The 18,414-nt window shown below is 35.7% G+C and overlaps 1 protein-coding gene across 1 annotated transcript in view; it reads left to right on the plus strand.

Annotated features, from left to right (window-relative positions):
• The window catches only part of GALNTL6 (polypeptide N-acetylgalactosaminyltransferase like 6), a 377,013-nt gene that overhangs the window by 111,124 nt on the left and 247,475 nt on the right, over positions 1-18,414 (plus strand). Inside the window, exon 3 of the mRNA XM_059845667.1 lies at positions 14,578-14,716. Within this exon, the coding sequence (XP_059701650.1) occupies positions 14,578-14,716 (139 nt within the window). The remainder of the gene's footprint in view (positions 1-14,577; positions 14,717-18,414) is intronic.

An 18,414-nucleotide genomic window follows, 5' to 3' on the forward strand; every position in this document is an offset into this window, starting at 1 on the left:
TGCAGACTGAATGTTTATGTTCAAATATGGTGCTGTTTGTGATCATGACAACTTATTTCTAACTACTAATGATAACTTTTTCAATGTGAAGTACTACAAAAGGGAAGCAGATTGAATAGAAAAAGGGAAAAAAAATAAGGTTTCATTTCTGAAAGCATGCAATCAATTCTATAAGTTGTATTAATAGCTGATAAGATATACTTAGACAATATACTGCAAGTGGTTTTTGTTTTCAATTTTTATTATTTAAATCCAGTCTTTTAATTTTTTCCTTTATAATACTTTGGAGGTTTGTCTGACTGCATGTGTATCCTGAAATGATTACATTCCACGAGATGGATTGAATATTTAGTGTAATAAAGTAATTTCTGAGGGAATGGTAAAATATAAGAAGCTGTGTTAGTATAAATAAAAACCTTTGTCTTCAAAAGAAATCAGCTAAGGAATAGAATAAGTGGCTGTCAGTATTTTTATGTTTGACTGTTGAACCATTTTGGTCTTGTCTGCTAATAAGATCTCAAAGGAAAAACCTTTTAGAAAGTACTGAGCACCTAATGTCTATTCCAGCAGTTACTGAGCCATTTGCAGTCTGTGTTCCTCCTATTTGTACATTTAAATAGCATGTGGAAGCTTTATGGGGAAGGAAGGAATGAAGATTGTAATTCTTTCCTGTATTCAGTATTGTCTTTACCTTTCTGCTTCTTCAAAATGTTACCTTTTTGAAGGTAACATTTTGAAGAAGCAGGAAGGTAAAGACTGGGAGAAGGGGATTTTAAAGATCTTGACCTTTACGTGCCTCAGTGCAGGCCTTTCATAGGGATTAGTTCTATAAACAAACAGACAGTATGTTCTGTAGTTCTACAAACATTCATACAGATTAGTTTTATAAACAAGCTAAGCAGAGATGTTGAAAAATAAGTGACCTATACATGTTTGTGATGACAGTGGAAATAGATTGGAGCTCTTGGTGTGGAAAGTCAAAAGAAGGCAAAAGATACGGGCACTTTTGTACAGCAATAACAGGTAGTGAACAGCTGAAATATGACTTCAGTGTCACTTAAATTGTGCACTGGTGATCCTTTTCCATCACTTCTGCTCAAATGTTTGGTTAATCCTTAAAATAATTTTGAATAGTGCCCATTCTTAAATTCAGAAGGACTTTTCAAGCCTAGTGCCAGAGTGTTTCTAGAAGATATGAGGCAGAATGGTACAGAAAGCAACATTATTTGCAACTGAAAGAAATTAGCTCTGTGATACTTATATAGATAGATGTAATAAAATTTGTGCAAGAAAATAAATGTTTACTAAAATACTGATTTCCTCTATGCCATATTTCATATGGAATTATGCACTGGAATTTTTTCAGCATTATATATTAAACAAGTTTACTAAATTTAATTTAGGTCTTTGAACTTGCGATTCCTTTAGAAAGAATTTGAGAATTTGCAGTATAATTGGAACTGTAGTGGTAGCCAAGGTCTCAATAAACAGCCATAACTTAATTGTTCATAGCATTAATCATGAATATGCTTCATGCAGTTTGCAATGTATTGTTTGTAAAAGAGAAAAATGTTAGTCAGTTTATCTTAATGCAAGTCTAACATGATTAAAAAATTCTGAACAGTAATGTTAATCATGCTTGTCAAGGAGGCAGCACGTAAAGGATGTATAGTATGAAAGATGGATGCAATCTTCTGCAGTTACATAAAGTGTTTCACATATTAAAATGCATTTCCTCCATAAATAAAGTACTGCAGACTGTGATCTGATTCTACCACTCTAAATGGTCTGGATGTCCTATTGAAAACAGTGAGATCAGCCTGGACCCAGGTGCCAAGCATGATCAAACTATTATACTCTAAAATACTGTTTTGGAAAGAGAAATGTTTTTTTCAGTAGTGTCTTTTTTAAAAGTTTAAACGGTGATAGCTAGAAAATACAATTTGGTGTTTTGGTTTTTCACCACAAGGCCTTAGGGCTTTCTGTGGGTAACTCTAGATTGACTTCCCCAGTTTGTGAAGTGGCATAGCACAGTATTATTTAAGCAGTAGTGTGGGTACACATTTTCACTGGATCTCAAGTTACAACTTCCAACAGTAATGCTGCAGAAGAAGCCAGGAAGTATAAGGCTGCAGTTGTATAGAATTTGCCTCTGTCAGAAAACTGTGTACATGACAGACCTAACTCTTGCCACTAAAATCTCTGAATAAAAACAGTTTATAGGTGGCTGTAAGTCAGAGACAAGCTTCTATTTTAAAGCACAAAGCCTCTGTTGCCTTGGCCAGATATGAGGCCCTTTTTGTGGTTGAAGTAAATGGGATTCTTTCCCTGTTGTTCCCTGTCCCCTCTCCCTGCCACACACACATTTTGGAAATTCGTCAGTTAAACCATTTAAATGTAATTGGAAAGCTAATTTTTAAGACCTACTAGGGTGACCAAAGAGGGGGAAGCAGAGTTGATAATATGACTCCTTTTATTTAGAACACTGAAAATTATCTTCTGCATGCTTTTCTGTGCTGGGACTTGGCATGTTGATTTTTACCTTGATAGGCAGGAAGAAAATTGTATTTCCAGAAACTTGGCAAGAGCCATCTCTTGACTCTCACTGTATGAGTGATATATATTCTCAAATGAAACTAGTATCCAGAATTCAAGAAGTGCTCTCCTAGAAAAATTATTAAAGTTGCTAGGTTGTCATCTTTCTCCATATTTTCATCTGTGTGGGGATATGTGGTTTCAAATCCTTAACAAACCAAAGTTTACTCTCTAGTACCTTCTCCCATTGTATTTGAATGTTGATCTGAGTGCTCACACAATTTTACAAAGAAAGAAAGAAAGAAACAAGCCAAAACAAAAATAAAATTAAAAGAAAAGAAGCAGCAGATGCCATCTGCTTGTGATAGTCCAAGTATAATGTTTCCTGTCCTGTTTCCTGTCCCATCTTCATAGACTTACATCAGTATTAGTGCTCAAGGGGTGATACTGGTGAATGTATTTAATGGGTAATACTTAGGGGTTTAATAGGGTTGCTGTATTAAAAAAAACTATAAATAAATTTATAATTATTTTATAAATTTTGTGTGTGGGGTTTTTTTGGGAGGGGAGGGTATGAGAGGGCCTCTCAGCTAAAATGGACCTTTTAATTTGGCATTTGCCCTCTAGAATGATGGTTCATTTTTTGTCTGTTAGGCATATTTCTCTTTGTGCTTAAACATTTTCAGGGCTATCTAAGTAATATTTAGTAGGAGTTCTATGTAGATACTTGGCTGGTTTGGTTTTATGTTGGGTTGGTTTTTTTAAGGAGAGAGATGTTTTGTGGTAATTTGGAAAAGGGGTTTTGTCTGCGTAGTCTTCAAAAACATGCAGCTCATTTGCAGACAGTTTGGAACAACCAAACAGCTTAGAGACCTTCAGGGTAGAAGGTCTGTGTATAAGGAGGAGGAGAGCTCTACAGACCATCTAAATTGATCTTACTAGTTTTTGCGATGGGTGTAAAAATGATCCAGTTTGTCAGTTCAGGGCAATTATTGCTTGACTCAGTGGAACAAAGAAATGTTGCTTAGTTTGCTGTGAAAACTCAAATACAGAGAAGCAGGGGACATGGTTACAGTCACAAAAACATTTTTGGAGTCTTGTTTTTAGCCTTTTGGTGTTCAAGAAGCCAGCAAGATGCTTGGGATTCCTGAAAAAAAAACCAACCCAACCCAATAAATAGTGCCTGCTTTCCTGTCATAGCTTTTTTCTTTCTTTTGAGGGTATGAATTAAGTTTGCAAGTACAAAAGTCTAGTATAGTTATCTCAATGCAGTTTATGACTGAAATATGTATAAGGTGACTCTCTTTCTTTTCCTTCCTGTTTTCATTAAATAAGCTGACAGAGGAAAATTATTGGACTGGTGAAACCATTTGTCTGACATCCAGTGAATATATGTGAAAAGGCAGAGATGTATGATTGTTTTGCTATAATTTGCTTCATAGACACTAGCTCATCAAATTATGCCCTAAAATCACTGCTTCTCAAGGAACAGAGCTACCTTTTGGATGGGATTGTGTAACACAAAGTTCCCTGCCCTGCATGCTTGCAGTGAAGCATTGTCTAGGGAAATCTGTCCTCCTCTTAATATAAAGAAAGTAGAAAAAGAAACCACATTTCTAGGAGTGAGATCTGCAAACCTCTGTGACAGTTCTGCTGGCTACAAGGTAGAAATAAATTTCTTTACTTTTTTTTAGGCAGTCTTTTAGGCAGCCTTTTATTATAGTTTTTTTTCCCTTGCCCAGCTGATGAGGGGAGTGACAGAGTGGCTTTGGTGGGCACTTGCCATCCAGCCAGGGTCAAATCAACACAACAGAACATCAGTTTCTGATCCAGTTCAAGTCCTTTGTCATAATTTCTCTCACTATTGTAAAAGTGTTGGTTTACTATTTAAGCAAGTACAGGAAAAATTAAATTAAATATATGCAGAAACACTTTCTCTAAGTTAAGTCATATGACATGCAGAGATGAATTAATAGCAAGAAAATACACAAACAAAGTGGGATATTTTCCTCTCTGGAAAATGTGAGGTGTGGTGATTTTTTCTTTATGCTTTTCTAGTTTTAAATAAACCTGACAAATTTAATGATGTAATTTCTGGTATTGCATCTGAAACAAAACCTACAATTAAAGGGTGTCTCTGATTTACATCCTATTCTTCTGTTTCCTGTGGTTATAGAGGGCTATGTATGCTTGCTCTCTTAACATGGTTGCTAAAGATTTTTCTCCTCAAAAAATGGATTTATTGAGGGGCTCTTGATCATACAGCCATAAGTAGGACTCAGAGTTATTGTGTGCTGCATAAATATATAAAAAATCTGCATAATGGCATTTAACATTTTTTTTTTTAAATTTTCTCAGTGAGAAAGAAATTTTTAGTGACTTTCTTTATATACACCTGAAATTTCAAGCTGTGTACATGTGAGACTTTGGGTGGTACTTGGCACTTTTTTCTCTCTGTGATAAAATTAGAAAGTATTGTTTTGTCTTAAAACCAAAATTTTTAACTTGAACGTCTATCCTTTATCAATATTAGTCAAATTCTGTCATTAAAATAAGATTAAAAAAAACCCTATGATTTAAAAATTTGGGTTTCCAAAATATTTTTTTTGTTTGTTTCTCTTAACGCAGATATCAAAAATTAAAAAAAAAAAATCAGAAAACACTTTTGGCTGAATCCAGACATCAGCTTTCAATAAGTTAATTTTTTCAGAAAAGTTTCCAATGGATATATTGGGTTCCAACTGAATTATGCATAAATGTGGCCTTGGGATAAATGTTTAGTTGTATTCTGTAAGTGATGAGTTGCACTTTTGAATAGCTGTACTTTTGAATATTTTGAATATTTTAAACTAATTAGTTGAAAATCTGATCAGATCCTGGCTGAAGGGGGTTCATGAAGTCTCCACTTCTGCCTCTGCATGATTCAACAGCATATATTGACTGGAAATTTCAGTTGACTTTAGTACAGGAAATTTGCTCAAATTTGTGTCAGGCATTTGAAAAATAGTTGGAATTGATTAGACTTGTATTATTCAGAAAGATATGAATCAATGGGAAGGGAGGCAAAGGGCAGTGGAGACCTGTGCTGTGCTCAGAGCAGGTCAAGCATTAACTTCAGCTCTCCTTACAACAGGAATGTCAGTCAGTTGAAAGGCTCTTCAAAATAAAGAATGTATTTTAAACCATTTTAAAAACCATGCATTTGAAAATGAGTGATAAAAGGCAATACTAACGACTGCAGCATTAGTATCTTTTGTAAGAACAAGGAAAGGCAGTGGTTGGGAAGTGCAGTGATAGTGAATATATGGAGCAGTATATGTAGTATTGAAAGCTTTCACAAAAGTAATGTCTGATTTGCCAAAAGAAAACATGAAAAAAGGACACTGAGATTCTAAGTGCTACTTTGGGTATGAGAGAACGAAATGCATTTTGTTCTAAGTAAAGCAGAAGGACTTGGGCAGGCCAGTCCCAAGAACTTGGCATTACTTGTCTTAGTTGTTCATCTGGGTTTGTGTTGCTTGCCTTGATGATAATTCTTGTATCTCAGAATTTGTAGGGGTTCCTGTTTTTTATATTATCCCCAGTAATTATTTGCATACCCAGCTTATAATGTATAAATCTGAACAGACCTGAAAAGGCAATAAACCATTTCTGTACTACCTGAGAAACTTGCAAATGCTACTTGCTTATTGGCATTCCTCTCAGATTTACAGAAGGAATAAGCTTGTCCTTGTCACTGAGTCACCATGTGGGGGATCAGATGGCTTAGTTCTGCTTCTTGGGTCTGCCTCAAACTTTAACTGTGAATATTTACTATCTCCATATGTAAGAATGTTTATTTTATATATATATATATATATATATGTATGTATATATTTATATTTATATATTTGTTGATGCTGGTTTTTTTTGCGGGTGTTCGTGGTTTGTTTTTAGGGGTCCTACAGGTTAAATCCAAATATTCTGGGAGTTGACAGCTCATGTGTTCACTGGAGGATATACATCATACTGCTTCAGGTAGAAGAGTGACTGCATTGGTACTCGCACTCATTTTTTACAGGTTATTCCATCTTCATGTGGCAGCCACAAAGCCAGCTTCTGGAGCAAGTTTAGATTGAATTAATAAAAGAAAAAAAAATTCCATATTAAGAAATTTGTTCCATGACATCCTATTTTTTTTTTCCTGTGCTAGTGTATGGTAAACATCACATGGTTATAATGTATCTTATAATGAAGAAAAATAGAGAAGCAAGGATAACTCTTACGTTAATTGCAGCTGTTACACCCCTATCATTTTGTATTTTGGGGTTTTCTGAAACACTACCTGTGCAACTGTAATTTTTCATTAATTTTGTGGATCTATTTGGTTCCTGTATCTGACCCTGTTATGGACACTTTAGTTTGAACTTTTTCAATGTATCAGCTTGACCATTCACATTAATTAGATAAGAATTTCTGGTATTAGAGACTATTAGAAGGTCATTCTTGACACATTTTGTATGAATTAATTCATTTAAGTACAGGAACAAACACCTTACCATTATTAGTAGGTTTTGTTTTTTTTTTCAGGTCATGTTCCATAGTAGATACTTTTTACCCTAGCAGGTTCTTCAGTTACTAGCTGAAACTGTGCAGCCTTTTTTATGGTTGAATTCTGTGTTTTGCATGCTTGCTCATTCAGTGTTTGGCTCTGATTAATGGTCTACAGACAGTCTAATGTTAAATGAAAAAAAAAACATTCTGGTGGCTGTGGCATTTGGTGATAAGTAGTTAGACTAAATAGAAGATGTCCTGTGCATCCCTTGGCTACAGAGTAATGATTAGATTCAGCTCAGCCTGCAGAATACTGCTGAGGATATTGCTGCTCTGCTGCAGTGATAGAGCAACTCGTATCAAAGCAGTGTGTGTTGCTGCTTATCTTGCATTGTACACTGTGGCATTCCAAACACACTGGACAAACCAAATAGTGCAGTCTGGTTTTTTTTCTTTTATTTTTTGCTAGATTTATTAGAGTGGAAATGAGGGGTTAGATTGAGTCTTTCCACTCAGCAAGTCATTGTAGTACTTGCAGCAAGTTTTAAAAGCCACATCTTTTAAGAAAAATTCTATTGCTTTTTTTTGTGAAATGTTTATTTACGCCTTTGGACAGTTGACTTTTCAGGGTTCATATGCAGTCATTCTTCTGCTGAAACAAAACAATCTCACTGGTTTACCTCATGATATATTTTAAAGCAATCACTTCCCTCAGACACATGCACACTGTATTTTTACTCTGCAATGTCCATATTGGAAATTTATAATTTTAATGCCTTTTTAATGTTTCAAATGAATGAAAAAGGGGAAGGGTATTTAATACTCCATAAAGCACAGGCTGTAAGATTTAGAAATTCATTGAAAATTACTAATTGAAAAAAATGTTCAGGTAAACCACATTTTCTTGTTTCTGTATCAGTCGTTTCATATTGGTTATTTGAAAGATACAGAGTTGGATTTTTCTAATGGTTACCTGTATAATTCCCTTTTTCTGCTAGGACACCACTGCCAACAGTAAAGGCCAGGTTGAATTTTCAAGTGACATCTATTAAAATGCCTAGATACCTGCAAGAATTAATCTCAAGAGCACTGAGCTAATTTTTTCTTCTTGCAAATTAATTAACTCAGCAAACAATATTTTATTACAGATAAACAGCTAACAAAAAAGAGCTAATTCCTAAAGTTATAACAATAATAATTTTTCAATCCACCTTATCAGGGCAACAGCTAGGCCAGTTGATTTTTTCCCCTTTCCTGAGCCAAAGCCTGCCTTACTTGTGGGAACTGTGGAGTCCTGTGAGGCAACAAGCCCCAGCTGAAGTATCCAGAGCTTTGTGCTGTGACCTGGGGCTTTTGACACTGTGCCAGATGTTGCTGTTGCTTGCTCCACTTGGTACACTCCTTCATTCTTCTGCTCACTGCCACTACTGCTCCTCATTTTTGTGCAGCTCAGCCTGACCCACTGCCATTTTGTATCATTTTCTCTTCCACTTTAAACAAATGCACATGAAATGCTAGCATGTCCTTGATGTGTACAGAATATTGGTAATCAGCTTCTCCTGCTTCATGAAGTCTTAAAAAAAAAAAAAGTTGTCACATTTCTTCCTTGCAGTTTGACACAGGTCATAACATGAAGAGTTGGCCTAGGCCTGTTAAGTCTGTGGAAATCTGGAAATTATATTTAATACAGTTACAAAGCTGTAATTAACTTTTTTTTTCCCCTTGGATGTTCTTTTTTATAAAAATGCTTCTCAAACATGTGTAGAATAAGTGCATTTGAGGTTTGTGCCTCATTTCCTCCCCTGGAAATTCTCTTCCTTTACCTCCTTCCTACCCACTCTGGGTTGAGGAATGGCAGAATACCCCACTACTATAAGCAGGGATTTCATTTTGTGTTTGTAACAGGTTCCTTTAATTTTAATCTCATGTGAATGATAAGCAAACCATACTCCAAAGATCCAACTACACTACAATTTGAATGTACTCTTCCAAATTTTTTTAAGGAGCGTGTCGGTTTTTTGGTTGATTGAAGGTTTTCTTGGATTTTTGTTCTTGTGGATTGATTGTTCAGTGTTTAGTTCTGGATGTGAGGAGGCAGTCAAATATGTGGTTTTCCTCTCTTTTTCTGCCAGTCTGTGCTATTTGTATAAAACTGTTGCTGAAGAGAGAAGCAATTTAGTTCATGTTTCTCCTGCTGACATCATATTACTCAGCAGCAATCCAGGGAGGACAAAGCCTCATACTTGCTCCCAATAACATCTCTATACCACTTACCAAGGACAGCATGATCCTTGGAAAAGGAAACCTGTATGTACTACTGTCATCTGAACGTAGATAAAATAGTAGGGACTTAAATGCTTTCTAGTAGAAAACGGAATGAATTTTTGATTGTTTTCTGTAATAGTTTGATATTGAAACTTTAATAAATAAATTCTATTATATATTTATAAAGAAGTCACTTATTCTTGCTTGAAAATTTTTTGTTCAGGATTTCTTTGACAAGGTTTTTGCATAAGTAAGATTTGATTACTTCTGTAATGCTAAGAAAAAGCTTTTTATATTGCCTCAGACCTTGACAGAGTTATGTAATAAATAATTAGAAGTGATGTAAATCTTACTGTAGTGCCTTTTTAAGCTGCTATAAGGTAGTGATAAAATATTTTTTAAAAGATACTTTTGATCCTATTTCCATTGATGTAAAACCAATTTAATTCCTTTCCCTATAATATAAATTAGGGTAATGAAATTGAACAACTGAGTGAGATGCTCTGAGAAGTTTAGGAAAAGGAGAATAAACTTGAGATGAATATACTCATTTCTGATGTGAGTTTTATGGACTCTGAGGGAGCCTATAGTCAGTTCTCCTCCTATTTCTCATAGCATTCATAGAAATTTAAGGTTGGAATCCACCTTAATAGATGACCAGAGTTGTATCAATCATTTTTCTGAGGCATGTTATCATTTCTTGTGTGCATATACCTGTTCCCTGGATTGCCTATTCCATTGTTTTACTATTCATACAGTTTAAAAAAAAAATGTTCTTTACTTTAAATCTGAAAAGCCATTTTATATACATGTAAATATACACCTACACATTTTTTGCAAGCTGGGTAGTTCCATTTGATATGAAGGAAATTACTTTAATGTGAGAAATGCAGTTTTAATTTTCTGTCTCGGTAACAAATTGTAAAAGATCATTCATGCATTTATTAAATTAAAAATTTCATCCATTTTATTGGAAATTAACATAAATGTGCAAAACCACAAAAGGCATTTGCTCAAAACAAGCAGCTCCTTTTCTAATGTGAAAGGAGAAGGTCATTTCTGCACCCTGCCCTCCTGTCTGTGAGGAAAAGGAAAAATAAGGAATACAATTATTTTTGTTAGTACTCAAATGGAAATTCACTTCCAAAAAAGCAGAACGTGCTGGCAGTTTGAGTTGCTAATCTGTTTTACTTATCTAAATAATATGAAGTTGATCTCTACAGTGGAAGATGGGAGACTTATATACAACTGTGCACTAGGAAAATTTCAGAAATTAGGTAAGATACCACAGATTTCTTTAAACAGAGTTTTAGCCCTCTGCTTGGCCAGTTGCCATATCAGGGATCAAAAAGGTTTTTTTAAAGAAAATTTATGTGTCAAAGTGCTGTAAGATCTCTGACTTAAGTGTTTTTATTCTGTTGCTGATCTTTATTTCCCATTTTACATCTCACACTCTTTCTTTGAGACTGAGGTGTGACTGCATCCATTTGGAATTCGTGTTTCTCTGTCTACCTTTGCTAAAAAACACAGTCATTCTCTCCTCATGACACTTCAGTTCTGTATTGAAAGATTGCTCTAGGACAAGATTAAACATCTGTTCTCACTGTGAAAACTTCCATGAGAGAGGATGAGCTTGGAGTTTATGTGTGATGAGCACAGCTGAACTGTGGTAGATTTCCAGTGGAATATTTAGAGATAATTCTTAATATATTTTTGAAAGAATGGCAGAATTAACTTATCCAAAATAATAAAATGCACTACAAGTAAGAAGACTTAATTATTTGCAGGTTTACTTATTAAAATAAAATTCATATATATGCTAAAGCATTTAGCACATGGAGAATTCTTATTCCCTACTACTGTTTTAGGGTTAAAGGAAGCTTGAATGCTTGAATTAAAGGCTGTGCTTAAATACTTATGTGAATTATAGTCTTGACTTGGTATGGCTGGGTAGTCATGCCTGAGTAAACTAATAGCAGTAAGTATAAACAGTAAATAATTCAGATTTGTACACTGTTCTTCCCCACAGACGCTTATGGCTTATGTTCTTTATCCACTTGGTTTTTTGTGTTAAGATGTCAAGCAGTTGCTTAACTTCTTAAACTTACATGGCAAAGGCAATCTCTTTTTACCGTGCCTGCTGAATTATAAATGAAGTTCATCTGAATTATAAAAACAAAACCCCCAAAAGAAAACCCAAAAGACCCTGAAATGAGAACCTGTTGCCACTTGATTTGTTGTTTACAGTTTTAAGCAAGGTCCCCTATCTATTGCATATGGAATATGCAGCACTCCTGTAGCATTTTTAAACGGATTTACAGTTGATCTATTTTGCCAACAATATCCTTGTTCTCTTTATAGTTATAGTACCTGACAACTATACCAATGTGGCTGGTCCAGAGCCATTATTCTGCAATTAGATTTTTGTACTGAGCATACAGAATGTTTTTTTTATTTTCTTGTTTCACCTTAATCATCTTCCCTTTGAACCATCTGTTGAACAAGAGGGCTTATTATCCTCCTGCTGTATCTGCATTATATATAAGCAGGAGATGCCTAACTGAGGTGTCCTTGAATCATTTACCACAAGTCCTCAAGCATAGAACTGAAAATTTTTAGGGCTAGGTATACAGTGAACAGTTTCCTAGGAGACTGTAACATCCCTGACTAGGACTAAAAAAGCCTTGTAGAGTATCTGATACTTGGCCAAGCCAGTACTTTATCTTGATGCCTTCAATATCTTACTTTACTTTTTTTATGTGAAAACCTATGGAGAATCATTTTAAGATGGTGTATTAGTACCCTTAAAATAACACAGTACTAAGCAATGTAGAGATGTTAACTCCAAACCCATCACAGTGCCTTAAGAGGAAAACCTAGCAGATTTTCATGCTTGCTTACATTGATTACTGAAATTAAAAATCAGACTAATAATTCTTTAATCACAAAGGTAAGACAGCACTGTATGAATTAAACATTGCTGTGAGGCTTCCCATGTAGTAGAGCATTCTGATGGGATTTTTGGGCCCAGGTTGAATCTATGTGCCATTCTTGTTTTATTGGATTTCTCCCTTCCTTGACAAATCAAAATCCTGAACTAAAATTTTTGATTGTCCTTAGTTTATGAGGTTATTTTTACTTTGCAATTGTAAACCAGCCTCAGAGAGTTAGTATCAAGTCTTAGTGCTGGGTTGGTTTTATCTGGATGAGTCCCCTTTTAGATGTAAAGGGGCAAAAAAATTCACCATTGGGTTTTTTACTCTCAGTTCCTACAGTACTTTATAGCCTTGTTGTGCTTTCTGTATTGCTGTTTTGCCTTCAGACAGAAGAGACAGTATACGAGGGCTTACATCAGTCTAACAATTGATTTGAAGTAGTCCTCTGTAGCCAGTAATTATACTTCAACTTATACTTAATCAGGGTCCTTTTCACTAGAATTTTACTCTTCTTGCATTGTGAAATTTCCCCTTTTTATCCTGGCATATAGGTCCACCTCCAAACCACTGTCATGGAAAATACTGTCAGACACCTAGGAAGGTGAATCAGTGACAGGAGAGTTTTCTGTGCTTATGATGCTTTTTTAATGCTGAGTAGGCTCATGCACGGCACTTTTCTCTGCAGAGGGAATCCTTCAAGCCTAATGGTTGCCCAAAAGTTGTACTGGGTTTTTTTTTTTGTTGTTGTTTTTTAATGCTTATCTTCTGAGCTCTCTATTTCTCTCATTACAAAGTTCTTTGAAAGGAATGGTATCTTTCTACCACAGCTCTTTTAGGGAAATTAGCAAACTGCTTCCAGCTGGATCTGATAGATGGCTCCCCTAGCTACTGATCCCTAGTTAATCAGGAGGAACTGCAGGGTGAGAGAGAAGGCAAACAAAAAACTGGGAGAAATAGTCATGACATTCAAAAAAGTGCCTAAGCCTCTGTTTGTGCTATACATGTGTATTTTGCTAAAGTGTTAGGAAAGAGTCATGCTTCACACCTTCTAGTGCACCTCGTGGCTGAGCTCCACTGCATAAGTGCAAAAGCAGTTTGGGCAAATACTTACACAGCATGGTGGGGGAATGTTCTCCCCATTCCTGAATTCCTCTATGTAATAACCATGGTAGCTATACTTTTGGCTTATACACAGTCATAGTGCTTTCCTCTTCATCCACTCCTGTAGCTGCTCCTGATTAGCTGAGGATCACATGCCCTTGATCCCTTATTGAATCCAGCCGAATAATTTCTCTATCAGAGCCCAGGTAAAAGGAGGTATTTTCTTAAGAGGGAGCCTGGTGGTAGAAGGACAGAGAGGTTATAAACTGATCAATAAGATGTAAAGGAAAGCATATGTTCTTGAGAACCTGTGTAGGCTTGAAGGGTTTTGAAACTGTGAAGAGTACATCCTCTGCAAGAATGGGAAGAATAAAAGTAGCTGAGAAGAATTGAAAGCTTTTATTTTATGATTTTCTTTGAAGTGCCTTTTTTTGTGTTCTCTGCTCTCTTGCTGGAAGAGAGAGTTATAGTAGCCTGAGGTAGGTACTAAGCAAGCCAAGTGGCTGATGATGAGAACTAACTTGGGAATAAAAAGCTGGACTAAAAAGTCTGTGCTTTACTAGGCAATAAGCAGATAATTTCTTTAGGGAAGCTCAAAGTGACCAGTTTCTGAAACCAGCTCCACAGTGCTGTGGCGCTGGAAACACTGAGTACATCTGTCTTGTCCCTGGGAGTGCAAGGATGTTCAAGGAGCCTAGAGCAAAACATCTGGTTTCCTTTTTGTTTCTTCTGAAAGGCAGGACACCCTAAACTGCACTGCTGAAGTTGCATTTTGAAAACATGAGTGAGTGTTAGGGGTGCTGTAACATAAAATAACTCAGTAACCAGGTTCCTCATAGTGATTTAAAGGCATATTGCTGAAATTGAACCATTTGTGCATAATTTTGCTATGGAAAAGAAAGGTCTTAGCTTATTTATAATTGAAATTTTCTATTTAAAATTACTTTAACCTGACTGTGTGTCTGGATAAAGGAAAGTTAAATGAATTTGGGTGACTTCAGAGGGGCTTTTGAATCTTGTTGTTTGTATCTGCCTTCTGTTTTTGTATTGAAAGTAACAGGAGTATTGCTAAAGACATTGTAAGAGATTTCTTTGAGGTGTTCCAGGCACAGTGTACTGCTTGAGGTTCAGTGTAACTTGTTTATGTGTTTGTAGTACATTTTTTTGCTGTCAGTTTGAGGTAAATAATTGTTTTGTTTTGTTATAGGGAAAGGTGAACATGGGAAACCGTACCCTCTTACAGAGGAAGACCATGATGATTCTGCTTATAGGGAAAATGGCTTCAACATATTTGTTAGCAACAACATAGCCCTGGAACGGTCCCTGCCAGACATCCGACATCCTAAGTACGTAAACTCTTTCCTGGACTGTTTAATTTTTAAGATTTTTTTCTTTGTATATCTCTAAAAATATTTTCTAGGAAGGTAAAACATAAACAGTCAGCAAAAACCAATTATTTCATTCTATAGGAACTGGAAAATTTACCTCTGTTGTTAAATCATTTGCTCTGTCTTTTAAAGTGTCTTCTCATCTGATTAGTTACACATTAAGAATTTAAAAGGCCTCTTTTCATTATAGAATGATTCTTCTTAAATTTCTGTGTAGTGAGTTGGGCTAAAAAGCATTCACATAGCTTCTCATGTTCTCATTTGGTTAATAGCTGCAGATCTTTGGGCTGGGGAGCAGAGTTACAACTTTATATTGTTTTTGACTGTGATTGCAGAGTCTTTTTTCTGTTTTGTTACATAAAAGTTTAAAGCAATGCAATAGCTGCCAAGTGCTGATACATCAGCTGATTTATGCTGCATAGAATTGTGCAAAAACAGAATATGCATGATGAATTGGTAGAATTTGGGGGCACTGGATGATGGTATTGTTCCCTAAAGCATTAATATAGCACAGAGAAATGGGATGAAGGTTATTCTGGAAAATAACCAGAGCCAGAACCATTGAGCTAAAAATCATCATACAGCAAACCTAACTTGCTTTTCATGTTGTTTAATTTTTGGCTCCTTTATACAAAAAGGAGAACTTCCTGTCTGTGACAAGAAGAGGGACACCATTGCCATTGTAGGCTCCAAGCTCTTGTTCTCTAGAGTCATTCTGAAGCTGATCTCTGAAGAGGGAGCTGATTTGATTTGTCTCCTTACATGGTATTTTCCCGCTCTTTTAATTGGATGTTTTGCAATTAGTGTATGGGGGAAAGGTGAGGCAAAACTAATTGTCTCCACGACTATGTTTGTATTTTCCTACAGGTACAATTGTCTCTATCATACAGAGATTCATGTTAAGATATTGTCCCACTTCTTAACTTATTTTGATATGAAAAGTTGTCAGAAGTCAGAGCTGAACTTCAGAGCTTGACAGAAGTTCTCAGGGCAGGGAGAAGAGAAACATCATGGCAACTAACAAATTGTTATGTCAAATATGCAGCTGTCTTTTTGAAAGAATTAATAGTGTATAAATATTTGCATAGTGAGAGTTCAAAAAAAGAAATTCACAGCAGAGGAATTAACCTTTTTTTAGAGATGTTTCTGATTTAATTTTAATTGCTAATTGCCTAATTTAATTGTTGCATTGTTTTGAGAAAAAAACCCTGTTGCTCTCTTAATTTGTAAACAATTTATTAGGATTGTTTGCATAAGATTAAGTAAAAGAAATATATTTTTATAACAAGTATTATGTTTTTATATACATTCTTTACTTTCTGCTTTGACAAATTAGCTGAAATTATATAATGAGTGCTTCCAAGAAGTTTGAGTTCAAATGTACAGCTGTATAGCATTGAAGCTCTGGTAGATTACATTGTTGGTATAATTAATGTGTTCATCAAGCAACCTCCTCTGTTAGCAGAACTGCAGAGGATAATGACTAGACACAAAAGGAAGCTGTCAGATTTGTCATCCCTTTGTGCTTTTGTAAATTGGTCTTTTGGCAACTTCTTTCTCACCTGCTGCTGTCCTCACAGTCCCTGACATTTCCATGCATGTCCCCAGAAGTGATGTGTTGTCAGAAGTGACGTGTTGGGAATGAGTCGGTGCCACACCAGACTGTCTGTGCCCTCTTTTCCCCAGCACAAATTTTCTGACTTGCACCTAAGCATCTCATTTGGGAAGCTTGTAGGTGCCTGCATTGTTTCCATGTTCCAGTTCAGCCAGGTTCCTGTGGCATTCAGTGGAATCTCATGTGGTGGCTGTTTTAGTAGTGTCCTGACTGAGCTGGCTGGAGTCATGGCCCTCTAACCTTCCTTCTGTTAAACACATAATACAAGTAGCCCATTAGTTAATTGACTGTATCACTTACCATCTAAAGATAAAGAGAAAAAATGTTCTTGTGCTACAATTGCCTACTAAGTAGTGTCTCAATTATGGTGACAAAGCTGGGCTCAATACTTTTGATGGCTATACCTTGAAGCAAGTGTATTTCTTGGACTTCCAAGAGACACAGGGGTCTGGCAATACTTTCTGACCTACTGTTAGAGACAAGCACGTCACTTGGCTGCTGTGTGTTAAGTATGGCCAGTCTCAAACTACTCTTCACTTTTGGAAATGTCTCCTCTCTTCAGAAGCGTGTATGAAATGCAAAGTAGTTCACATTGTGTCACATGGCATTGTGCTGGTTTTGGCTGGGGTAGAGTTAATTCTCTTAAGGAATTTGTGTGTCATCTGTGCTGGAGGCTGAGGCTAAACCATTGCACTATGGAAAACTATGTAATTTCTGTCTTGAGAAAAGGGTTCTCTCCAGTAACATTATAGCAGATAAATCAGGTGTGGTAGAGCAGGCAGGTCTAGTTTGACCAGCTTTTGAACATTTTAAAGGGTTTGGCTTTGTGGAGCTTCTAACTGCTTTGAGGCCTTTAGCTGTCATCTTTATGTAAATTTATGGGAGATGCTAGTATTGTAAACTTTGAGTTTGATCCTCTGTCTCTGTTTAATAAATGCCATTTGCACAGGGAAAGTGGTTATCTTCTGCTGAAGATGTATTTCCTGAAAATACTGTCTATGATATGTTTTATAGAACCAAATAGAATGGCTTTATTGCCTTTAGTAGAGAAAATCCACAAAATTAGCCTTCAGATGCAACAAAACTGAGTGGTAAATCCTGTAATTTGAATAAAAACTTACTTAAATGGAAACAGCAGCTGCAGTAGTTTCTGCATTCTTCTGAAATAACTTCAAAAATATTATATTCCAAAGTCAAACCAAAGAAACTTGAAGAACCACTTATAAGTGTTTGATTTTCTGGGAAGTATTCAAAGGCAGCAGAAAAAACTTGTTCTTTTTAATCCAAATAAACTTTCTTTTTCTGAGTTTCTTTGGAATTTGGGCATAGGATTTGCAAATAACACCTTCTGCAGGAGATGGATAGAACTAAACAAATGCTTAGATGATTTAGCTCTCAGAAATTCAAGTTTTCAGATATGTTTAATAATACTCTTTTGCTTTTCCTGTGATATTTATAACAATTGAGCAAGATGTTATGATTGATTCTTCTTTCCTTTTTAAGGCAGCAAAATGTGTGTACTGTAAAACAACTGTGTAATGAAATGAAGCAGTTAACTTCTATTCTAAGGCTGACTTGACCTTTTCTGCATCTTTAATATGTTTTTATTGCATCCTTCTAATAGCTCCCATGCTTTTTTTCTCTCTCTCATAGCTGTGCTCAAAGAATTTTTTTTCCATTTCTGAGTGGTCTTTGATGTCTTGTTTCCGTTCCACTCTTGTGTGAAAGCCTTGGCACAGTGGGTGCCAATCTACATTAGCTGATTTTCTGTTCTCTTCCCACCATCACCCATGTCTTTCAGTTTAAACAAAGAAACAATCAAACAAAACAACTTCTTTATTTCCCCCCCAAATTCTAAATAACAATCTGAAAAAGGCTATCACCTCAGTTTATTTGGTTTCAGGACTGATTTAGCGAAACTGAGAGTTCTGGTCACCCAAAGTGAAAGGTAACATGGAGTTTTGGGTAGTATTGAGAGAAAACAATGGCATTAATATTTAAGGGTTAGAAATTCTATACCAATATAAGAAATATTTCAAAA

This window comes from Haemorhous mexicanus, chromosome 4 (assembly GCF_027477595.1).
Source record: "Haemorhous mexicanus isolate bHaeMex1 chromosome 4, bHaeMex1.pri, whole genome shotgun sequence".
Classification (NCBI taxonomy): Eukaryota; Metazoa; Chordata; class Aves; order Passeriformes; family Fringillidae; genus Haemorhous; species Haemorhous mexicanus.